At 39.1% G+C, this 24,538-nt stretch overlaps 2 protein-coding genes across 2 annotated transcripts; one reads left to right on the plus strand and one right to left on the minus strand.

Annotated features, from left to right (window-relative positions):
• Positions 1–379: 379 nt before the first annotated feature.
• LOC114540892 (C3 and PZP-like alpha-2-macroglobulin domain-containing protein 8) lies at positions 380–24,121 on the minus strand. Its single transcript, XM_028560899.1, has 9 exons — positions 24,044–24,121; positions 23,577–23,792; positions 22,825–23,010; positions 22,289–22,399; positions 21,845–21,922; positions 21,266–21,538; positions 20,089–20,238; positions 19,067–19,186; positions 380–586 (listed from the first exon to the last, which is right to left on the minus strand). Exons 1-9 carry the CDS (start codon positions 24,119–24,121, stop codon positions 380–382), a joined length of 1,419 nt encoding a protein of 472 aa, XP_028416700.1.
• LOC114540893 lies at positions 13,728–16,616 on the plus strand. Its single transcript, XM_028560901.1, has one exon. It carries the CDS (start codon positions 13,927–13,929, stop codon positions 16,312–16,314), a length of 2,388 nt encoding a protein of 795 aa, XP_028416702.1. The 5' UTR covers positions 13,728–13,926; the 3' UTR covers positions 16,315–16,616.
• Positions 24,122–24,538: the final 417 nt, after the last annotated feature.

The following is a 24,538-nucleotide window of genomic DNA, read 5'->3' on the forward strand; positions in this document are numbered from 1 at the left end:
TACGTTGCGAAATATTTTTTGGATTTGAGAGCTGGGATACAGACAAGAATTTTTTAATAAGGGCAAGGGCATAGGAGCAAATTAAAATCGACTATGATCCTATATAATAATTATTATTTTATTCTTCAAACATTTTCCTTTTTTATAGCTATTCTCAATATATTTTGGTAAGATGAAAAAGTATAGTAGCAATGTATTATATTTCCTCAAGCTGTATGTGATGGCATGCACTATATGAGCAAATTTTTGCTTAATTGTGACTATACATGCTTGCACCTACAGTCTTTTCGAACAATAAGAATTATTTTACAATACATTACTGCTTATTATTGGAACAATTATATAGTAATGTTATGGTCCGCAGCCTGGTGGGATTTATTCAATAATTTTTCTCTATCTTACCACCATCATGATGAGGCAAAAATGCATTTCTCCGGCGAGATGTACTCCTCCAGTTATGCTTTGTTCTTCCTTCATAAAAATATCGTCGCCAAAATCTAATTCGACGTGGCATTGGTCGGGGGCGAGGACGAATGCAAGGCCGAGTAAAAATCCTCAAATTTGAAACAAAATTGACACCAGCATTCTGAAATTAAATGTTTTTTACATATATATACATATAATAAATGTTTACAGGCCTATATACCATTAACCGAAGTCGAAAATTGCGTTCCTTATGCATAATTACCTTACCGCATATGCAAATAACGCTAACTATAAGTTCTACAATCTACAAAGGAAAACGCTTTGTCTTGCGTGAACTACACTGTTAATTTTGAAGTGTTAAAATAGCACCACCGTAGGTGCCAAATCAACACCATGCGGTGGTGTTAAATAGAAAGTGCTATTTTGGCACCAACTTCGGTGCTAATTTAACACCACCAAATCTGGGATAACGCTAAAAGTGTCAATATGACACCATATTACCAGCACCATTGTTAGGTGCCAAAATGACACCTCTTTTGCCGACGGAAAGTGTTAAAATAACGCCATATAGGGAGTTAAATATGGGGTGTCAAAATAACACCAAATGGCGGATCGGCCGGGAAAGAGCATGTTTGTTTGTTTTTAAGTTATTGGAAAATAAATTTGTATTTTTGAATGAGATGATTTTGGAACAAAGAATTCCCGTGCGTTTTCGCACAACTATTCATATTTACTTTACCGTAATTTTATGCGTCTTCGCTTGTCTCTTATATTATTGACATAATTTAGCGATATTTTATCCTATATCAACGATTGTCCGTGCTCTATTTTCATACATTAACGATAATCCTTGCTCTATTTTGATAAATTTGATGTTAGAGAGCAAGTTATTTGTTTAAAATCAATGCCTGTGTATGTCTTTTGATAAAATTATTACTGTAAGAAATATAATCTCCTACAGGTTACCTGAGAGTCCCATTTAGCCTGTCATTTTTCAAATTCACATTTATATTTTAGTCAAATAACAAAGTATGTTTCCATAATTTAGTAAAATCATTTTCTTTTGCAAGTAAGGTTTGCAACTGAACACATTCTTTTTTTTTTTGCAGGTAAAGTGGAAGTGAAATGTGCAAGAACAAATTGGTCCATGGTATAGCTGGCAAATTTCAATCAGGAATGCCAAAAATTGGGCCAAGAAGTATGTATTGGTTCTTTCGAACAGGATAGAAACAAGAAACAAGATTAGCTGCACAGAGAATCAGGTAAATCATGCAATTAATATACTATAATTTTCCCAAGGACAAAATTACAATGTCACTTGTAGTTTATTGCCCCAAAATCTGCATTTAGACTGTCTTTATCCAATGCTTAGTGTGCCTATTATAGTTTTGGTAACCTAACTAGATTTTCTGCTATTGATATTTGATAAACAATTTGTTTTTCAAAACAGACATTCAGAGCACAGCTTGTGGTTGCTTTAGGTCTAACTGAAGGAGAATCTCTCCTTTTTATGCTAAGAAACCTTGTGGGCTGATTTGACTTGCTAATAATACTAATGATTATTGATAAATTTATCTTAGGGTTGATGACTCCATATACAGATGAGGACATACAAATAATAAAAAATGGCCATGGAAGAACATGCTGGGAAGTGAGTTTTTGTGGATAAATTTATACGAACTTGACATTACTTGTCGAAAATTGTAATGTTGCATTATAAGAACTTGACATTGATTGTCGAAAATTGTAAATAATTGTCTGGTTGTTTTTTGTTAATAGTCCTACAGGAGCAATTGTAAATATGCAACTGTGACCAAATATATTGATTTTTAGTTTCCTTGTATAAGTGTCGTTAATTTTGATTTAGATATGATTACTGATGTTAGAACTGCACATTAAATTGCAGTAGGTAAAAAGGTGCTGCTTTAACACCAAATGTAGTGCTATTTAAACACCCAAAGGTGTTATTCTGACACCAGAATGGGCGTTAATTTAGCACCAGGGATTGGAGTTAATTTAGCACCCAGGTCATGGTGTTAAAATAGCACCTCGACAGGTGTTATTTTTGCCATATTCATTCAACACCTTTTTTGGTGCTAAATTAACACCTTCAAATTAACAGTGTAGATAAGACTGCTAGTGATGTTTGCCGGACTACCTAGGAAGCAGCTGGACAGTATAAACGGCTACAAAACTCCCTACGTGTCAACGTTTTAAAGTGGCTAAGTACTGTACGGTTAAATTAACAAGCATCAATATTCTTTCAATCACCTCAACATACTATCATACTATGAAACAGACCCGGGCGTCGCGTCTTTCATGGTATATCGAGAAACAGCAAAGTGCCCGAAGCAAATACTATTTGCAACGCTGCACGAGGACAAGATGAAACCGTCATTCACTGAAATTAAAGGCGCAATGGCGCTGCTATTACGAATGAAGAAGTGACAAGCAAGAAAATTGCTCAGGTTGTCAAAGATAACGATCACTAACCTAGGAAGGATCTAATGAATATGTGTCCAATCGCTTTTGTCGTTCGGCATGTGGGAATGTAGACGAAGATGACAGCGAGCGACCACCAGCCTACCCACAAACTCCGTATTGGCTTGTCGTTGTTGACACACGCGCTCTTAACCGTTGACGGACTTGGATGTGATTTGGCAATAGAAACGAGAAATCTCGTATAACGAAGCCTGGTAGCTGCATAAAGCGACATAACGACCACATTGCGTTACATTGGACTCATGATGAAAGGTTGTGATTACGCGTTGCATCGTGGATACGTTGATGGTAAACCAGACAGCGCGATGCTTAGGTTTGTGAAGATGATGGAAGTTGAAACATACGTGAACCCATTACTCTTCTCAGAAAAAATTCTGAAAGACATGGCCAGAATAATACACCTGTTATATCTCATCCCTCTTGCGAAATCGTCCCACATATAGAATTCCATGATGATTACATTGAGGTGAGAAGAAGCCATTTCTTTTGCATATCAACGGGCAGCTTTACGGACGGCGTACCCAACTTGCCCTTCAGAAAGATCTCACCTCGCGCGTTCATTCGGTATGACCGTACAACGCCACCACAGCCTCTGTACTTCAAGAGTGCCATGGATAATTCGTTTCCGGACTTAAAACTGAGAATAGCATTGCTGAACAAGTTTTATCAATGCGTTGTCGGTCGACGATTGCCGCAGAAGGTACGAAATTTGTTCGCGTGCGGACCGAGTGATTCAGGGAAAACATCATGGGCGTGTGTCCTGCAGAGAATTGTGTCGTCGGAACCTAGCGCACCCATTAAAAAAAAATTACCTCTCCACGTCGATGATAAACGAGTCGACAGAACTTTTCATTATCGATGACTGGTCGATGCAAATGATGGACTCCGATCTTGCCAAGACGATTCTACAAGGGCGGGGGGGGGTGGCTTGTGACAGCTGTCAAGCACAAGCAGCTAAGATGTATATGAAACAACACTCTATGCTACATTACCACTAATGCTGTCCTAAACGTCGGAGAGGAGAATGAAAACGTGGAGCGTCCAATCGTTGTTTTCAAAACCAAATCTTTGCCGCAATTAACACCAGGCGTAGAAAAATGGATACATAATAACGCAATGGACTATGTTGTTTGGGTGGCAAATGAGATTAACGACCACATCCATCATGTGCCAGAGAACGAGAGATGGTACGAAAATATAGACGGCCAAGCATCCTTCATAAATGATTACTACATCACACGTACGAAATTTAAAACAAACCGTTTTACTGTAGTAAAATAGAGAGCGCTGTTCTTGAATATGTATTCTTATACATTCCTCGGATCAAAATGTTTGTAGACGAAACAAAATATGAAACAAATAAAATGATATTTTATATTGTAAGCTTGACGGACTTTGAAATTGAAATATAAAAATATATATATATATATTTAAAACCAAGTGAAATTGGTTTACACACATGATAGTCTCTCGTGTAGTTCAACATTCCATGATTGGTGTATAATAAGCACGGTACAGTTCGAATAGTATAAGAAGATTTTTCACCCACAGTAGATCGCCATTTGACTAAACCGTTGTAAACAATATCAGTGCGACCTACAAGAAATGAGAGGGGTAGCATCACTCGCGCGTCAGATCCCTCCTGCGCTGTTCATCGTTCTTTTGTCAGAGAATAAGAACGTCACCAACTCGACAATGGAAGACGACTACGCCGAAATTTGCCGCTGACTACTTTCTCGTCATCAGAAGGAGAACTGAGACGTGCGGAAGAGAAATCATGCCGCGACAACGAACTACAGACTGATGAAAAGGATGAAAAAGAAGAAGAGGAACAAGGTGGAGAAGAAGGAGAAGAAGAAGGAGAAGAAGAAGAAGGAAACAACGGATGGAAACATACATGGATGGATGCTGGATGCTCAACAATGAAGTATACCTGGCCAAAGTGTACGAGCACAATTGGAGGTTGGTGAGAGATCATCACGTACATTTGTAAATCTACATGTTTTGTTCGCTTCTTTCTTTATTTATGTTCGGAAACTTTTTTTCATTAGGTTTCCAACAACGTTTTCCAACAATTAGGTTTGCCTCAACGATCCACACTAGCAATCGCCGCACGACGCGATTCGGCCAAGAGAAGGAAAAGGATTTCGATACGAAACCAGATCCGTACATTGATGCGTTGATGCTGATCACCGGTCGCCTTTGAGAGGTATTCGATGTGGAAAAGTTCGTATTCGTTGTGGAAAAGAAGCTTCCACTATAGTGGAGCATTGTTGTGGAACAGCCTTCCCGACAATATACAAAAATTACAATCATTTTCACAGTTTCGCTGCATGGGCTGTGAACGAATACTATAATACTTAATCTGAACTCCCGCACGGTAATCTTGTAAAAAAGTGAAATTTTAACTTGTAGTATTATGTAATTAGTTATATGTAATCATGTATTGTTAAATGTGACCTTCCACGGGAAAACATACGTTAACGCTATTTCGTTCGTTCGAAAATATCGTTCGTTATCCGTTCGTTTGCCGTTCAAACGCTTGAAGCGTTCGTTGAAACGATTTTCGAGATCGTTCATCGTTCGAAATTGCCCGTTCGAACGCTTAGGAAAAAACGTTTGAAAATTGGTCCGAAAGCGTTCAACCGTTTGATTTACCGTTCGTTGAAACGTTTGCCGGAATTTCGTTCAATCGCATTGGATTTGGTTCAACATATTAGATTAAACATTTGCAATGCTACAACTTTGTAGAAGAAGCGCAGAATGTGCTACACAGAAATACTCCCAGAAACGTATTCAGTTCCTTAGTATAGAAGGCTTGTAAAGGAAATAGTGGGGTTATATCAATCTAGCCTAATCGAATGCTATTTTGTGCGCTTCATGTTATGGTTTATGCTTAGCGTCATGCAGACAGAAGGCTATTAAGATTCAGTGCATGCAATTATTCCATTAGCGTCAAATTTCACGTCTTAAGCTTTCTCTCAAAAAATTATCGTTTTTTGAATTTCGGTAATGCACTAAATGTTAGAATTTGTGCTTTACTATACTTCTGTAGCTTCCATAAGCCAAATTTCACCGCGCACCCAAACAACTCGCAAGCCATATATTAGCATTACGAGCCATAATATATGCCTTGGCAAGGTGCTAATTAAGTTGCATAATTGTCGGAAGTCTCTAAATGTATGTAAACAGACAAAACCAGATTCTAAAATGAATTGAGGGATTTTGCGTGTTACATATTAATATCGTACTTTTAAACCATGTGTATATATAGCTAATTTATTTACATCTGATAAACTTATCTGGCCTCCGTACGAAGCAGCTACTGATTAAAATCTATTCAAAATTAAGGACCGCATCCTAGGACGGACCTTTCAGCTTGAAATTCGTTGTCTTTAATGCAGTCTGACATAGCTACAAATTATACAACAATTGAAATACCCTAGGTAATATTTGAAGACATAAATACAGTGACCTAACGCGCGTTCGGTAGGGTTACGACGAGAACTAAGAGATCCTCATATTGGAGGCCAGGATAGATAACGAAACATCATAGTATAAGCAAAACGTGATTTATGACAAACAGCGAATTAAGGGACCCCGCAGTACCAAGTATACCTCAAGACCCCATCCTCAGCTCTGTTCGTTACGCCACTGCATGAATATAATAGCAATTTAAATATGTACGTGCATCTAGTCTAAAACTAGAGCCGGAGCAACAAGATCCTCAGTGCCCCGCTTACAAAATTGTCTTATTTCCTTAAAAAGGTATCTTTGTCTCCCCAGATCTAAGCCATCTGGCTCGATCGTTGCTGGCATGTTGAACGGTGGCAATTGCATAAATATAACTTATACATGGCATAAATATAACTCATGCATTGTAAATATTTATTTAGACTCTTAATTCACAAAAAAATACTTCATATATATTGATATATGCACATTTCAGCACAATTCACTCCCCATGTATATTTTGGTTGTAATTTGATTTCTCTCGACTTGCTCCTCGAATCGGAAACGTGGAACGCGGAGAAGGCTCAAATCGTATAAATGATAGGACTGTATGAGAGTAATGAACCTATATCAATGATGTTCATTGTGTGACTTTTTTTATTACAAAAAAAATTCCGTGTTTTGTGAGGTTGAGTTTTGCGCTATGTTTTAAAGTGCGTGCAGTCCTTCATTGCGCACAACTGGGCTGACACAAGCCCAAAGGGCAAGTTGCCAAGCTAACGTTTACAAACATTTAAGTTTGACCTTTCAGATATTTTGCCACATATATTTCGCTATATATAATTCATCAGAAAAGGAGCATTGGAATTTATCTTGCTTGGACAACATATCAGCTGTTGGGCAACAGGAAAATTTTCACTAATTTTGATTTGGCCTCCCTTGATTAGAAATTACATTCCGGATATTAAATTGCAACTATGCATGGTCATTGCACCTTGAAGCCTGCCAGCTAGAGCGGCAAAATGAGCAAATTTGAAATGGCGCCTGTCAACTGTTTATGCGTGCATGAGCGCGCGGGTAAAGATCTTTACCAATAATTTCGCGAACACTGTCCCAAATATTTGCTGGATATTAGCATCTATGGAGAAGTCAAGGCGTTTTAACGCAAGCATATATAAAGGTTAATACCAGGTATGAACACTAAATGAAACATTAGCTATGATATAAGGAAAGTCATGACTTGGCCACTTTATTAGGCGCGCTTGCAATTATTTTCCTCCAAGCATTGAAATCAGGCTTATTGATGATCATCAACAGAATTCGTATAACGGTTCTCTCGATTTAAACTAAAGTTTTTTTTCCTTGAGTGTATTTGCTTGGCTAAACTGTAGCTCTCTATTGACCATGCATATATATCGAAATATGACACGCATTCGAAGTAAGATTTCATATAGATGATCATGCAATTGTATATAACAAGACGTTCTCAATTGCATTTTATATATATGTTAACGCGAGTAAAATGTATTCGGATATAAATGCGCACTGCAATATACCTCTTTAGATTGCTTATCATGGCCGGTGGAATCAAGTTGGGCCACGATCATCCAATCATTCCGAATAAACATGACATGAAAGGTTGCCAGACCTTGAAAATGGCTTGGCTGAGGTTAGAAAAGTTGTTAGCTTGGGCCGTGGTGGTTACAATTTATAGGATGCATTTACTTACATTGAAACAACAATTGTTTACAAACTTTGCTGACATTTTTCATAAAAAAGGGGTAGATGCTACCTCGAAATATATATAATTATATGATATAAAAAGATTTCGCCAGACAAAATGGATTAATGCTTTCATGCATGTCTTAAATAATCTTGATTAGTTAATTTTACTGTAAGCAGGAGGCACAAATTGTGTCACAAGTAGATGTCTCGAAGATGTTGAGGATCGTTTGTTTCTTAAAATGGTGAGTATAAACTCCCCTGTGCATGCATTTGGCATTGTCGTTTCTATATGGGCGGCAGCATTGCTATATGCTTTGCAGAAAAAATTATTTGCACTCTTTGTGATTTAAAAACCCGGTTTCTATATGGGCGTGCTATTGCTATATGCTTTAGTGAAAATACTGTGCAATCTTTTCTTGCTGCCGGGGTTGAGTATTAAGTTGTTTTGCAGGGCGGAACTGAATTCGGACCTTCGGGATTGCGGATTGCCGCGGTGGTTTGAAATGAAGATTTCGAAAATTATCCCATTAATTTACGCGCGTTCTATTTCTTTAGGTCACTATTGTTAGGCTCATGCAGGTAGCATAGGTATTTACACAGTTACCTATGTAGATGGTCGAATATTTGGGGAAAATAAAATATTTCCTGATGAATATGACCACCAGGAATTTAGTTAGCTAATTTAATATCACAAGTAACACATGCATATGTGGTCGTATGGTCACAAAACATATCACTTACATGAAAAAATATGGCGGCAGAAATAGGGACATTGCAGCTTTAGCTTTGCGAAGAAAATATGGCGATGGTGCATGCAGTGGATAAAATAGATTATTATCAAATTTTTAAATATTCTTAAGGTGTAATGATGCCCTTAGTTGCTACTGACAGTACTGTGTATAGGCGACATTCCGCGACAAGCTTGACCGCAGCTAGAGGCTATTGCCGCACGGAACATATTGTGAGCACTAGGTAAATATCCAAGCTTATATTTTAAATATTTTATTACCGCGCAATGCATTGCTGAAATTGAAATGTGGATTTTCACGTGCATAAATGGTTGGGATATTTAATGTAGTAGGCTATTTATACCAAATAAGTTTTGACAGCATGCAAGCACACGTTACTACGCTGGTTCGTATACAAACGAGCTTTGCGTATGCGATATTCTGTATAACTGTTATTAATGTCTGGTTATCATCTGTAAACAACTTGATCCTTGCGATAATTAATTTAGTCGTTTGCGCGTCAAAGAGTATAAGCAATAGTGTACAATGGAATCTCTTGTGTTTAGTTTAACATAAAATATGTATCCAGTAGCTGAAACTCAACCAAACTTAGACGGTGACCAATGACATTGCCTATGATATTATTATCGAAGCCAGGCCATTTATGGCAATCTTCGTTTACTCTCGGTTTAGAGCCGTGTTAATAAAACGGATGCATGCATGATGTGTTTATATGTCCTTAACCACCCATACATATAGTTTGTCCGTGGAGAGATTTACAAAATCTGTTACGTTGTTGCAAATAAACACGCGCTGAATATTTTGATGGTATAGTTGCAGATGATGCATTGATTAATTTGACGTAACGATGATAATTTGTACTAATAACTGAAGGCTTTCTAACGATTAATAAACCCGAATTTTGATGCAAAATGCAAATGTATATATGTATATAAAGTATAAAATAATGTGATTTAGGTAGTTTAGCTAATAAATTTAGTTAAACATTCAAATGAAGGTATAGCTATTTATATGTACACGCATACTTGCGCCAACACATGTTACGTGTTTGAAAATATTTCCTATTCTTTTAATTAGTCAATAATATCTTGCGTCAATCATACGCGCAACAGGCGTTCAGACTAATTCGTTAAAACCGTTCATAAACATAAATCGTTCAAACGGCTTCAGATTGAACGTTTATTTATCCGTTCGTATTCTCGACTTTAAACGTTCACATTTTTAGCTGAATTCGTCAAAACGTTTTTTGGGTTCGTTGAAACGTTATTACAGATCGTTCACTACCCGTTCGTTATCCGTTCGTTTTGCCGTTTCAACGAAATATCGTTAACGTACGTTTTCCCGTGGAAGGTCACAAATGTTAATCCTCTCATAAGTTGTTATACTGGAGATTTTACCGTGTTTTAAATAAATTTTTTGTTTGATTGATTGATTGATTGGATTAGGCCAGCTGCATGTGTGAGAGTTGAACCGCTTTCTATATAGAAATCATTTCATATTATATTTGACATAACCATTTTTCATGCTGAAATAAATACGTGCATGTGTAAAATGTGGTGCAAAAGACAAAAAAATTGTGCTTACGAATTGTTCGCACAGCATATATTTATAAAGCTAATATTCGATGAAGTTTTCATGTAACATCGAAATGGTGAAACTTGCATAATAGAATTAGCTCTTCGCGCATATTCGATTCGAAGGAATTTAGCGACCTATACTCAAAGATTTAGACAGTAATCTCTATGGATATTAATTCATCAATTCGGACAGAGATTGATACGTTTCGTCTTCGCACAGACGTCTGTCGGGACTGAGCGACAACGGGGCGCACGAAATAATAGGTGATGACACGCACTGCACAGAAATGGGAAGCAATATGGGTAAAATAAGGGATCTGCACAAAATTGAGTCAGTTGGTGATAGAGGGTCATAGTGTGCGAAACGGTCTGTGACTCGAGAGACGCGATATTAATTCGACATAGCTGCAACGTGAATCTTGGGTGAAGATTTAGTATAACTTTTAATTTTATTTGTTAATCAATATATTTCATAAACCCAATCGAATTTGTGTGAATTGAGACTTGTCGAGGACAAACGATACTGAACGGAGGCTAATTCTCGACACCTGGCACCTCCGAGACGGGATTGCGAACTCGTTGAACAACGATGGGAAGAAAAAGAGAGTACTGCTGGAGAGACAGTTACGGAGATGGCCGCTCAACCAACCGGAGAAAGTATACCTCCAGAATTGACAAAGGAAGACATCGAATTGGAGACGAAATTATCCCAGCTGAAATTGGTTACGAGAAGGTCAGATAAAATCCTGGCAACAGGTAAGCGTGAAACTATAAAACGCCATATCGAAACACTGCAATCTGTAAACACCGCGGCTAACGAGTGCAAGCGCAAAGTTGAGGAACAGAAAATCGCGAGAAAAACAAGCATGAGCGAAATTTCCGATTGGAGCGACAGTGTTGAGGCGACACTCGAAGTAGCTGATTTACAGATTTCAAAGTTGAGCGATTGGTTAGCTGAAGAGAAACGTAACGCTAAGGCTGCAGGACTAGAGCAGCAACGTGAAGCAGAACTAAAGTTGCATGAACAGAAACTACGCATGCAAAGGGAAATGACCCCACCCAAACCGGAAACTCAGGAATGCCCAAGTCGAAACGCAAAGTTACCGAGACTTGTGATTACGAAGTTTAATGGGTCATTTAAAGACTGGCCTAGGTTTTGGGGACAATTTACCGAAGGGATTGATAAGAGTTCCGTGGCCCCCATTACCAAGTTTACGTATTTGTTAGAATTATTGGGTCCAAAGGTCAAAACATGCGTCGAGTCCCTGCCCTTTTCAACCGAAGGTTACAATAGAGCCAAAGCCATTCTCCAAGACAATTACGGCAAGGAATCCGAGATTGTCAAAAGCTATATAAGGGAGATTCTCGATCTACCTCATATTACGAACAGTAACCCCCGTAGAATTGCCGAATTTAGTGAGACTTTGACCTATTGCGTGCGAGCCTTGCAGACCTTGAGGAAACTCGATCAGGTTAACGGAAATGTCTCGATGACATTAGATAAATTGTCAGGTATCAGGGGCGATTTAGTTAGAACCGATCCTGAATGGGAAACATGGGATTTCGAGAAGTTAGCTGAGGCATTGCGACAGTGGGTAAAACGCAATCCGGTAAACGAAAGCGACCCTCCGCGCAAAGATGATTACCGTAAGAAGTTGTTTCGCGCGAGCGGAAATGAACAAAAACTTTTGGGCTGTGTTTATTGCGGCGATCTTGGCCATAAGGCGGTTTCATGCACAAATGTCGTGAATCCCAGTGACCGAAAGCAAATTTTAGCAAGAAAGGGTTTGTGCTTTAACTGCGCTACGAAATTTCACCGAGCTTCGGACTGTGCCAGCAAGACGTCTTGTGGGCATTGCAACAAGCGTCATCACTCATCCATCTGCGAACAGTACAAGCATGAACGCGACGAAAGGTCTGGTCAAGATCATACAAAAGAAGGGACCAATCACCCGGGGCTAAGAAAGTGATGACAGATGGGGCAAGCGCGGAAGGGATATTTCCAGTTGTTGTTGTGAAAGTTAATGGTGTAATGACTCGCGCACTTATTGATTCTGGCGCCGGCAGTTCCTATGCGTCCGCGAAACTTGTCAACGCGTTAAACATTAAACCCAGCGAAATAAAGAGCCAGCGAATAGACATGTTGATGACTTCGCAAACAAAGCGAATAGAAGTTTTCGATGTAGAAGTTAGTTCCTTGGACGATTCGTGCAAAATAAACGTGAGCTTGAACAAAGTTGAAAAGAGCGAGCTTCTGACAACTAGTAACCCCAATTACGACCAACTCGTGAGACGATATAAACATTTGAATTCGGTCAAAATGGACGAACGCGACACAAAGAGTGAGCTACCCATTCACCTCGTGCTGGGAAACGGCGAGTATGCTCGGATAAAAACAAGGACCAAACCCCTGGTAGGAAAGGACGGTGATCCCGTGGCGGAATTTACAAGGTTTGGTTGGATGATCATGAGTCCTGGAATCGAGTTGGACCAGAATACGATGCTACTGACCACAACATCTCAAAACGATTTCGAGCGATTGTGTCGGTTAGACGTCCTCGGTCTTGAAGATCCCACCGAGGAAGGCTCTCAAGCGATTTACGATGATTTTAAAGACGAGCTCACACGCGACAAAGAAGGCTGGTACGAGACTAGCTTACCGTGGAAATCGCATCATCCACACCTTCCGTCGAACGAAAGAGGAAGCATAAGGAGACTTAACAACCTGGTGAAACGTCTCGAGAAAAGAGGAATTTACAAAGAGTACAACGACATTATTCAAGATCAGCTCGTGAAAGGTATTGTCGAACCAGCACCTGCCACAGCAAAGGGTAAAGAGTTTTACATTCCCCACAAGCCCGTCGTAAAGGAGACCGCAGAGACGACGAAACTTCGGGTCGTTTACGACGCGTCCGCCAAAGAATCGGCATCTGATCCATCCTTGAACGAATGCTTGAACCCTGGCCCACCACTCCAGAACCACCTGTGGGATATTTTAGTTCGTCTACGTTTCCTCCCCATCGTGCTGACCGCTGATCTCGAGAAAGCCTTCCTGCAAGTCCGGATACGCGAAAACCAACGAGATTCCCTACGCTTCCATTGGAAGGCACCAGATAGTGACGACCTCACAGTCTATCGGTTTACTAGGGCGCTGTTTGGGCTGACCTGTTCTCCCTTCCTTCTTGGAGGTGTCCTGAACGAACACCTAAAGAGTTGGGAGAAAGATATCCGGCTCTGGTGGAAGAGATAAAAGGCGGCCTGTATGTCGATGATGTGATGGAGGGAGGTGTAATGTTGAAGAGGTCAAAGAGAAGAAAGCGAAGACGGTTAGTATTTTTGAGGATGCCACTTTCCACCTGCATAAATGGCACTCAAACGCCTCTGAACTCGAGGATACCGACCAGAGCGCCAATGAAGGCAACGTGGGCAACCCGGAAACTACCTTCGCGAAACAGCAGCTGGGCACAAAGGGGACTGAGACAAAGATCCTCGGTATGGGTTGGAACAAAGCTCAAGACCGTTTAAGTGTTGTAGTAAACAAAGAACGAGACGCAGCATCTACGAAAAGGGAGGCCCTGTCGCAGGTTGCAAGTGTGTACGACCCACTCGGCCTGGTTTCCCCAACTACCCTAGTAGCAAAACTACTGTACCGTGAAATGTGTGAAGAGCAACTTGCCTGGGATGAAGAACTTAACGGTTCTTTGAAGAGACGGTGGAAAGAGTGGTACGAAAACCTGCCAGGCCAGTACACGGTCCCTCGAACTTTAGCCCCTCACAGAGAGCCAGTACAGTCAATCACCCTTCACGGATTCGGGGATGCCAGTAAGAACGGAGTTTCTGCGGTCGTCTACGCAGTCGCAGAGCAAGAGAGCGGAACAACCCAAGGTATCGTGTGTGCAAAGTCCAGACTTGCGAAGAAGAGCCTCACGATTCCCCGTTTAGAGCTTGTCGCTGGTCATATGACCGCAAACTTAGTGACGAACGTCGAGCGAGCGATCGGAATGGAGAAGGTGACCGAGATACACTGTTGGTTGGACTCGACAGTCGCGTTATATTGGATCAATGGACAAGGCGAGTACCGGCAATTCGTATCCAACCGAGTGAAAAAGGTCAAAGAACTCGACCGGATCAGATGGCATCACGTCCCAACGAACGAGAATCCCGCTGACCTAGGGAGCCGCGGAGGAGATGTGGTGGGAAACGAGTTATGGAAGCACGGTCCTACGTGGCTTAACAACCAGGAGACGTGGCCACCGGAAGTTGTGCCTGTGGCGAGTTCGGATTCGAAGCAAGAGGAAAAACCGTCGACGCGAGTTTTGGTCACGATGAATCAAACGGCACACGAGGACGTGTTTGACCAACTACTAGAGCGGTATACGTTGCGGAAAACCCTTCGAATTTGTGCTTGGATTAACCGCTTCATTCAACACACCCAAAGGAAAGCGAAGTCCCTGGGACCGATAAAGACGCAGGAGATCGAAGACGCACGGTTGTGGTGGATTAAACGAGTTCAAGATGGAGCTAGGGACGCACCGGAATTCGAGAGTACGAAAATCGAGCTAAACCTCCAACCTAACCAGAACGGAATTCTAGAGTGTCGCGGGCGAATCGAAGGCGAGTATCCGGTATACTTGCCTGCAAATTCGCAGTTTTCAAAGAAACTAGTCGAACAAGCGCACATCATCACTCTTCACGGGGGAGTACCGGCGACCATGGCTGAAGTTCGTGAGCGATACTGGATACCTAGACTACGTCGCCTTGTGAAGCAGGTACGAAGCAAATGTCATGGATGTGTGCGATTCCGCGCTCGTGCGTATCACAGACCACCGCCTGGACGACTACCAGTTACGCGAACGCAAGGAGAAACCCCATTCCAAGTGATAGGAGTCGACTTCGCTGGACCAATCAAATACAAAACAGCAGGAAAAGCGGAAAAGAAAGCGTATCTGGTACTTTACGCGTGCAGCCTCACAAGAGCAGTTCATTTGGAGCTGTTGAAATCATTGGAGGTTGTCCAATTTCTGCCTAGCCTAAAAAGATTGATCGCTCGAAGGGGGAGACCACAAATCATATACTCAGATAATGCCACTACGTTCAAGGCTGCGGCAAACTGGCTGAAAAAGGCAATTGGAAATGAGATCATAAACGGTTTCCTTACGGACAAGGAGATCCATTGGAGGTTTAACCTGAGTCGCGCACCCTGGTGGGGTGGACAGTTCGAGCGGTTGATCGGGCTCTTTAAACGATGTTTTTATAAAAGTATCGGGAACGGTAATCTAACCTTTGAAGAATTATCAGACGTGATCCTAGACATAGAAGTTGTAATGAACAATCGACCGTTAACATACGTTGAAGACGACGTAGAACAAACTGTTCTCACCCCCGCAAGAATGTTGCAGATAAATCCAGTTATCTTACCTGAAGTGGAATCTTATCACGTTGAGGACCACAGCCTTCGGAAGAGAGCGAAGTTTCTTCGTAGATGCAAGGATTTGTTGTGGAGACGGTGGTATAGAGAATACGTTCGTGGGCTAAGAGATCGACACCGACAAGATAATGGGAAAAACGCAGATCATCCCAACCGTGGTGATGCTGTTATCATCGAAGGAGAGGAGAAGAACAGAAATTTATGGAAGATGGGCGTAGTCGAAGAGCTGATTCGAGGGCGTGATGACGTAGTACGGGGAGCAAAGATCAGGACGCCAAATGGAATTCTTGAACGTGCAATACAGCAACTCTACCCGATAGAACTTTCCTGTGACTTACCACCTCCAACCACGTTAAACCCAGACACCCCTCCCTTCCAACCCCGACCGAAACGTGATGCAGCAGCAGCGGCAGCAATCCGCTTACGGGATCAAGCAGAAGAAGATGAACGGTGACACTTATCCATATTAGGACACTAATATTAGATTGCATTTAAGCTTGAATCAGTAGCACTAGCTCAGACCCTTTGTAGACATATATCACAGCACTAAGATATATGGGGGGAGTGTGTCGGGACTGAGCGACAACGGGGCGCACGAAATAATAGGTGATGACACGCACTGCACAGAAATGGGAAGCAATATGGGTAAAATAAGGGATCTGCACAAAATTGAGTCAGTTGGTGATAGAGGGTCATAGTGTGCGAAACGGTCTGTGACTCGAGAGACGCGATATTAATTCGACATAGCTGCAACGTGAATTTGGGTGAAGATTTAGTATAACTTTTAATTTTATTTGTTAATCAATATATTTCATAAACCCAATCGAATTTGTGAATTGAGACTTGTCGAGGACAAACGATACTGAACGGAGGCTAATTCTCGACACGTCATACATAAGTATAATTTTCTTGAAACAGCTATTTTCTGTAGTGCGTATAATTATATACATAATAAGAAGCTTAAGGGTTGCCAGCCTTTTTCTCGCCCGCTGTTCTATGGCACAACAGCAGACAAACATTGACTGGAAAAGTGTCACAGGGGCATTTCGAAAACCCCAAAGACTTCGCCTGGAAAGAGGTAAAGAAGGATTCTCTCATGTCACAACCCCAAATTGTGATCATCAAGCTCTTTCCTATCAAAGAGAATGCCGAAAGCATGTGAAAATAAAGCACCCATCGTCACACGTACTTTGAAACGCCGATCCTTGGAGGAAGCCATGAAATAACATCTGATATAAGGCAGTCGTGTTCGACGGCAAGCAAGGCAACAATGCCATGTTGTGCTACAGATTCTGAGTTAGGGCGATCATTTTGTGTTTGGCTTCAAAGCACGACCGCCGGTGGAAAACAAGCGGAGCAAACCGAAATATCGGTGCCAGAGCATTCAAATTCGTAAAGTACTGATGCGATCAGGCGAAGATGAATAATCGGTGTTGTCAACGGTTGAACTTTTTTATGTTCTTCCAGATTTTGAACAGACTTTCACGATCATTTAGAAAGTGTTTGGCAAATAGGACAATCTGGCGGCCTTGGCTACGTGAACGGTATAGCATATTTCATTCACCTGGGCCCGTCCTTCAAAACTTCTCCGTCACCGAAGTATATATAAAGCGAGCAAGACAATGTTTGACAAAACATGCAGATGCGTTCTCACTGGACGAAAGACTTAGATATTGAAACCCTGGAATACGGAAATACCTTCATCCGATAAGATATAGGCAGATCATATAATAGAAACAGAAAGCGCGAGCAGCTTAGATGTGCAAGCACAACGACGTGTATCATGACCAGAAACAGAGCTCAAACGTAGCAAGAGTTCATCATCGGAAGCTGCAAACTCGTAATTTCGCTCCAAAAGGACGATCCCATATGGAAAAGTTGCGCGATCAAAATGGAAAAGTTATGGACATGTGCGTGCAGCAACTGAGATACAGCGAGTCCAACGTTCCTTGTCAAGAAAAAGTCAAAACATATGAAAACAATGATACCTTGCAGAACCCTGTCAGTGGAACGCCAATTCGTGCGAAAGATAAAACAGGCAAGTGCAGATACGAGTAATTCGACTGACGCAAGAGGAAGATAATTATCTGAGAAAAGGACTGGAAAAGTTTGACATGCGCTGGACTTGCATTTTCAAGTGCCCTCTCCACAAATTTCAAGAATGCAGAATACCAATGTAATTATAAATGATTAGTCTACAAGTGTATAAATATATTGTTTTCTTTCAACCGAAATGTTTTGCAACGTTAATTAATCGGAACATGCGGTTCCTTTGATTGAATTTGATATTGACAGAATCGCAAGGCATTGAAATGCAGATAGTATAAAGTGAAATAACAAAATTATCATTCACGCCTCCTTATCCGGTCGTTCAAAATAAAAGTAAAGAAGGAACTGCCATGCAAAACCGTAATGAGTCACTGACATGAAAAGCGTCCTTTCTGTAATATTTAATCATTTGCAGACGTTTATATAGAAAGGCCACCACAAATTAAGTTTATGATGTATTGAAACGTTCCTTAATTAACGCATAAGGAACCATTCATGCATTAGTTCCGATAATAGAGTACGGAAAATTAATGAACAAACGGTTGCTGTTGTTCTTTTGCTCAAAAGCGAAATATAAGTTCGCATTCATGGCTCTTTATTATATAGGAGAACAACTGAATTGTTCCGAAAATAGAGTTCCTAAAATAAGGAACGAATTTTTGCAGTTCCTTTACAAAAACAATTAACAATACATTATATAGGCATGTAAAGAATCGAATGCGTGCAGTTCCTAAACATAATCGGTCCATGCATTAAGTTCCATTCACCACGTTCCCAATAACCAAGACAAACAACAGCTTATATCATACTTGACCGTAAAATTGCTTCGATATTTGCTCATTGCCACGTTTATGGTTTGATTAATAGTACAGAACACACCTAACCGTATAGTGTATACGATCCCGTCGAGGCCTTTTCGCTTATAGAGAGACAACTTAGAGATACAACAACCGAAAATCAATCACAATTAAGAACAGAATATAAGGAAATGTCATAAACAATTTAAAGACATATGCAAAGACTTAACGATTAGATTAATATCTAGCGATAAATCAACCACAATTGCGCAATGGATTAATTCTTTCCATTAGGTATAGACATGGTGGCATGATACATTTTCTGAAATATAATTTTGTGCTAAAAATATTCATACTTACATTAAATATTTGAGAGACTTGGTCATTTGTTCTAGCAGGCTTTCTCAAATTCCGGCTACAGGTGAAGTACTGGCGTGAGTTCATTGGACCGACTTCTTGTAGATTTAAAAAATTAATAGCCTATAAAGCAAACAAAAATTCGAAATTAGGAGAAAAATTACAAAGAAATCAAATGATGCGTGAGGTCACAAGGCACGAACATCAAAGCTTTTTGCGATGTTGTATTTTTGCTATACTAATATACAAATTAAAGCAATGATAGCCAATAAGTAAATTTATAAACAATATAAAACTCTGTTATAACGTCTATAAAAGATGTATTAAAAAAGAGGTAATCCAAATTTTTCGCGCTATTGTACGTGAGCTACTCATTCTAGTAACGAATTTTTTTCGCATTCGGAAAGATCAGGCTTTTAACTATTGAATGACATGCTTTTAATACCAAAATAAATAGCGAAAAAGGAGCAAATAGGAGGTTGATAAAAAAAGTTGGTAAAAATAGCTTATATATACTTTTATTGAAAAATTCCGCTTCTGAGTAAACTCGCCGCACATGCATATTAAATAGGAATAAATCACATCAGAAGAACATTCCAAGCAATGCAAATTTTTTTCATTTCTTGTTTTCGTGCGTAGCGAAACTCTCGAAGCATATTTCCGGTGTTAAAACTTAATTGCCATTTCGTGAAGCTAAGATATCTTTAAAATTTTCCGTTTGTTGGAATTAAGAGCCTTTAATTTTATAGAGTGCTCTCCTGATCATGGATTTATCGACAAGGGAAACGGTTAGTTTATTATCATATATATTAGGCTATACATGCATCTATATTTCTGACGTTTACGACAGACACTGATGCATTAGGAATCCATCAATGTCGTTGGTATCATCCGTCTTAATAATTTATATAATTGTCCCTTTAGTATTTCCCACACAAATCCTGCTTGTTAGTAGATAATATATGGTCTAAATTATATAAATTATGGTGATGTTATAATTATGAATACTCAGCAGTATTAATCACCTCCTTTTTTGATATTTCATCTGATTCTTTCAAGAGTAAAACACTTTTATCCAGGGCAGAAATAGCCACACGCGAGCCAGGTTTGGCTTTCATAACAATTGTTGTTTTTTCCCCGGGCTTTTTCTCTTCGTCGACGAAATTCACATACAACTAAAAATAAGGCAGCAGTTAATATCAAGCAAACTCTGATCAATCCCTAAATTTCAGTAATTCTTAACAACAATTTTAATATATTGCTTTCATTGATTGGTATTTATAGACTCATTGTACGTGAATTTCATATTTGAGCCCATCAAATCACAGGCAACAGAGACATGCACCGCTGGCGGACAGGGCTCATATGTGATGGCTAAAACTAGGTTGCTCCTTGCAATCACACTCGGTTATATATCTACCTCTCTATTATTGGAGAGTAGGCATGATTAGAGCTCTGAGAAGGACGATAGTTAGATGATATAATGCTATTAGGGTACAATAATTATTAAAAACAGGTAAACATTTTAGAACTCTCAATCCTTATGCACATATTTACAGTGGCGTAGCCAGCCTGACGATTTTGTCCCTCTATGTAAATTTCGAGTTATCATAATTATTCATGTCTTTAGAAATCTTTTGTTTTTACAGTCAGTGAACACCAAAATATTAGGATAGCGGGACAAATCGACAGGCTGGCTACGCTACTGCATATTTACTATATATTATACGTATATTTTGTCAGGAGAGCTACCTAGTATGATAGAAAAAATAGCACGTGCCTTCTGTGAGGGCGAAAAAGCGGTTAAAATAAACAAATAGCAAAAAAACCCAATCATTTATTGCATCTCATGCAAGAAAATGTCGTTTGCTTTCGGTGAAAGTAGAAATCTCTATGAACAAGGTTTAATCAAAAGCGCGAGTCTGTTAACTATACCAGAATGACTCTTGTTAATAATTTTAGTATTTTTTCGTCTGGGATACGCCTCCAAGATTGCTTGCTATTGTTTTCATAGTTCACAATCATACGGCGTCTCCCTGACAACGGTTCTTTTTGGTTTATTTTTCTGTGTCATTCTCTTTATAACCCGAGGTCAAAACGTCGATAAATATTTTGTGTATATTGGCAATATTTATTTCTTATTTCGTGCAAAGCTTTAAAACGCGCTCACACGTTTGGCCTAAAGCGGAATTTTTTAGGTACCTGATTCTCAAGTTTATCTTCCACGTCATAAACAACACTGTCACCGATAGTCTCCTTATCCATCTTGACAAAGTATACTAAGATTCTGCAACTCGGAACCATTTCCTGAGTAACATTGAAGTAAAGCTCAAATTTATTCATTGATCTTCCAGCTATGCTTCTTCTGTTATACGTAAATTGTCTATGATTACGATTCGAGGAATTTTTCAGAGTTTGCCAATCCTGTGTTCTCCAAGTAACGCCAGATAACAGCAGATTTCCTTTACACAAAATCTTTAAAACGATGAATAATGTAATGAGTCTGGTTACGCGTTTAGCAAAAAAATAAGTTGATAATCTGAAGAATTGTGTGAGGAAGATTAATTCGAAGAATTGTGTGTTACAGCGAGTTCTGCCTAACATCAATATACTCCCATTAAACAATCCAGTGCCAAATTAGTTTAAATAACCATGTCGTGATCATATTAATGGTGATACATGGCTTAACAGCTTTTCTTCGAATAGTCATTATGTACGACGTTAAAATGTTCGTACCTCGTTTAAGTGAATGTTTTATAATTTAATATTTAATAACTATACTTTGTAAAAGAATGGAATATTTCTTCGCATGTTATCAGGGACAGTGTAAAAGACTTTCACAGATCCTTCGCTTCCGACCTGAAAGAAAACATTATATCATCCTAAAAAATACTAATAAAAGTTGAGAAAAAAATTGGTGAAAAGCATGCATTGCGGAGTACATATATATAAACTTAGTGTAAGCGGTTTGATAAAAAGCTGTAAATACACTACTGATCAACCGAAATAATAGCGCGTGCACACTATATGCGTAAGGCGACACGTTCTCTACTATGTGCTTATGCGCATATGAATATTTTACAGAATATGCGCAATATAAATTTGAAATATTATTATTATTATTATTATAACGATCGTCCATTTTAATAAGAAACAAATTTTAGACTAATAAATTCCCAAATCCTAGCTTGCCTATATAAATAGTTAATATTCCATTAAATTTACCTTCGCAGGTAAGCCGTGATCAGGTAAGACCAATTTCAAAAAACACAAACTTGGAGAGTACCAAGAATTGGAAGTTTTTACTTTCAACAATTGGTCTGAGTTGTAGTTGGCCTAAATGTTTAAAAAATAGCCTAAAGTAAGGCTACAGGTAATAAATTTTAATTCCAACTTAAAACAGGGACATTTGCAGCAATACCACATATATCCAAATCTTATTTACGAAATATATTAATATATAAATATAATGAGTTCATGAATAAATTGAACCTATATAAAGTGAACCTACAAAATTTTTCTCGACGAGATCCTTCTTGAAGTAACATATGTACGCAGTTTTACCCGCGGTTAATCGCCATTTTACAAAATAAAATTATTATAAATCATATATATCATCCGCATCGATTTCACAACTATACGGACTCTGCATGCATGCAACTGCTCAAATTCAAACGCAAATTAATCCTTGTGAGGATTAATTAATTGTACTAAAATGTTACAAGATTTGATAGCTGCATTAGATTCGGATATAGCATTACCGTAAAGGTGAGTGCCTTTGCGTAAGGCGACACGTTCTCTAGGGGGACAACAATCACACCGTTTGCCACAGAATACCACCTGCGGAATATTTTACTTGATGTTCGAACATTGTGCTGACGTTCAGACACGTCAACTCGTATTGTTCCATCAGTTACAGGTGTCCCATCAAGGTATTTAATCTGGACCTAAAAACGAAAAAAAATTTTCTCGTGGACACCGTGGTGCGGATATTTTACGTATGTCACGTTTAAGGGTGATCGACATAATGAGTTTCCCCCCATTTTCTTTGTTGTTGCTGTGAAAATATGGTCTTTGTCTGGTTCGTATATAAAACGAGATTAAAGTTGGAAATACAAACGAAAACACTTAAAAGACATATTTAAATAAGTAATATTTATTCTACTTTAATGTTTAGGCTATAATTTAAAAAAACATTAATTAGCTTTTGTAACGGTCTTTCACGACTTATTCTTCCGCCGATAGGAAGTGGATATATTTCTTCTGAATATTTGTCAAACAAGGCTTTGAAATGTTAATTATCACTGAAACCTTTCTTTAGATATCACTTCGAATTCCCAAAAGCAGAACATTTTTCATTCAAGCAACCATATTTAGCAGAAGATAACTTTGTTATTTCTGTTCGTGCTGATTCTTTTAAATTGTAAACGCTGGCTTTAAAGCATATATTCAACAACCCCCCAACTAAGTATTCAAATCGCTACAAAGTTTATCTTAAAACAAAATCAACTACCTTAAATTTTATTGGAAAACCAGGTTTAAATTTCTGAGGAACATCAATTAGTGACATGGCTTTAGACTTCAACACCATATTAGGACTTCGGGCTGTTTCTTTTATTTTAACCCCAGTAGAGATTTCGGTAAACATAGCAGTAATATGTAAATAATATCCAACAGGGGTATGTGAATTGATTAGTTCTTTAGCATCAATATGAGCGCATCCTGTTATCTAAAAAATAAAACACATAAATATTAGCTACAGGTTTGACCATGAAAGCCTTAAAAATAGATATAGTAGAATAGTAAAAATAAATAGTAATTCACCTATACACGTTTTGAAATTTTACTAAAAAGCGTCCTATAGATGGTAAGCAGGGGTGCCCATAAGTAACGGAGGGGGGAGGGTAACAAATTATATGTTTTTGACTTTTAAGTATTATAAATAACATAAACTAACTATTTTGTGCCGTTTTTACTAACGTTTAACGATCTCCTATTTTTTTCCGGTCGGTCACGATTGTCATTGTTTCGTAATTTGCAGAATGACGTCACTGCCATAGTGTTCGTATTCAAAATGCGAACGAATTGTAGTAAGGCTTTTGTCACGAACTAGTGGCCATGATTGAGTGAATGCGCTCCAATTAAAGGGGCTTTATATCCATGCAGTGGGGGGAACAAATATAATTATATACAGAGTAAATTCACTATATTATTACACCACGAAATAAGTGCGGTGTTAGTCAACGTATGCAATGCAACATGTTTGAGGTTTTAGCGCCTTCTTTTGCTACATGTACGTACATTTTTGGTTTCTTTCAAACAATTTTGTTCCACTTGGTTGTTCTTGAGACACAATGTTGTTTCCAGTCGACCAGTAACAAATTTCCCGTAAGTATACCTTTATGAATCAAACGTCAGAAGAAAAAATGAAACTTTTAAATTGACAATATCCCAATTTTCGCGAGTTATAACCAA

This window comes from Dendronephthya gigantea, unplaced genomic scaffold (assembly GCF_004324835.1).
Source record: "Dendronephthya gigantea isolate DGI-Jeju-01 unplaced genomic scaffold, DenGig_1.0 000253F, whole genome shotgun sequence".
In the NCBI taxonomy this organism is placed as follows: domain Eukaryota; kingdom Metazoa; phylum Cnidaria; class Anthozoa; order Malacalcyonacea; family Nephtheidae; genus Dendronephthya; species Dendronephthya gigantea.

Excerpts from the sequence above, each read along its gene's own strand:
- LOC114540892 (XM_028560899.1), bottom strand. The coding sequence starts at position 24,121 with ATGGCAGTGACGTCATTCTGCAAATTACGAAACAATGACAATCGTGAC. Across the intron at positions 23,011-23,576 it reads GTTTTCCAATAAAATTTAAG|GTCCAGATTAAATACCTTGA; the intron begins GTAGTTGATTTT and ends TTTCGTTTTTAG. Across the intron at positions 19,187-20,088 it reads ATGAAATATCAAAAAAGGAG|GCTATTAATTTTTTAAATCT; the intron begins GTGATTAATACT and ends TTTGCTTTATAG.
- LOC114540893 (XM_028560901.1), top strand. The coding sequence starts at position 13,927 with ATGGGTTGGAACAAAGCTCAAGACCGTTTAAGTGTTGTAGTAAACAAA.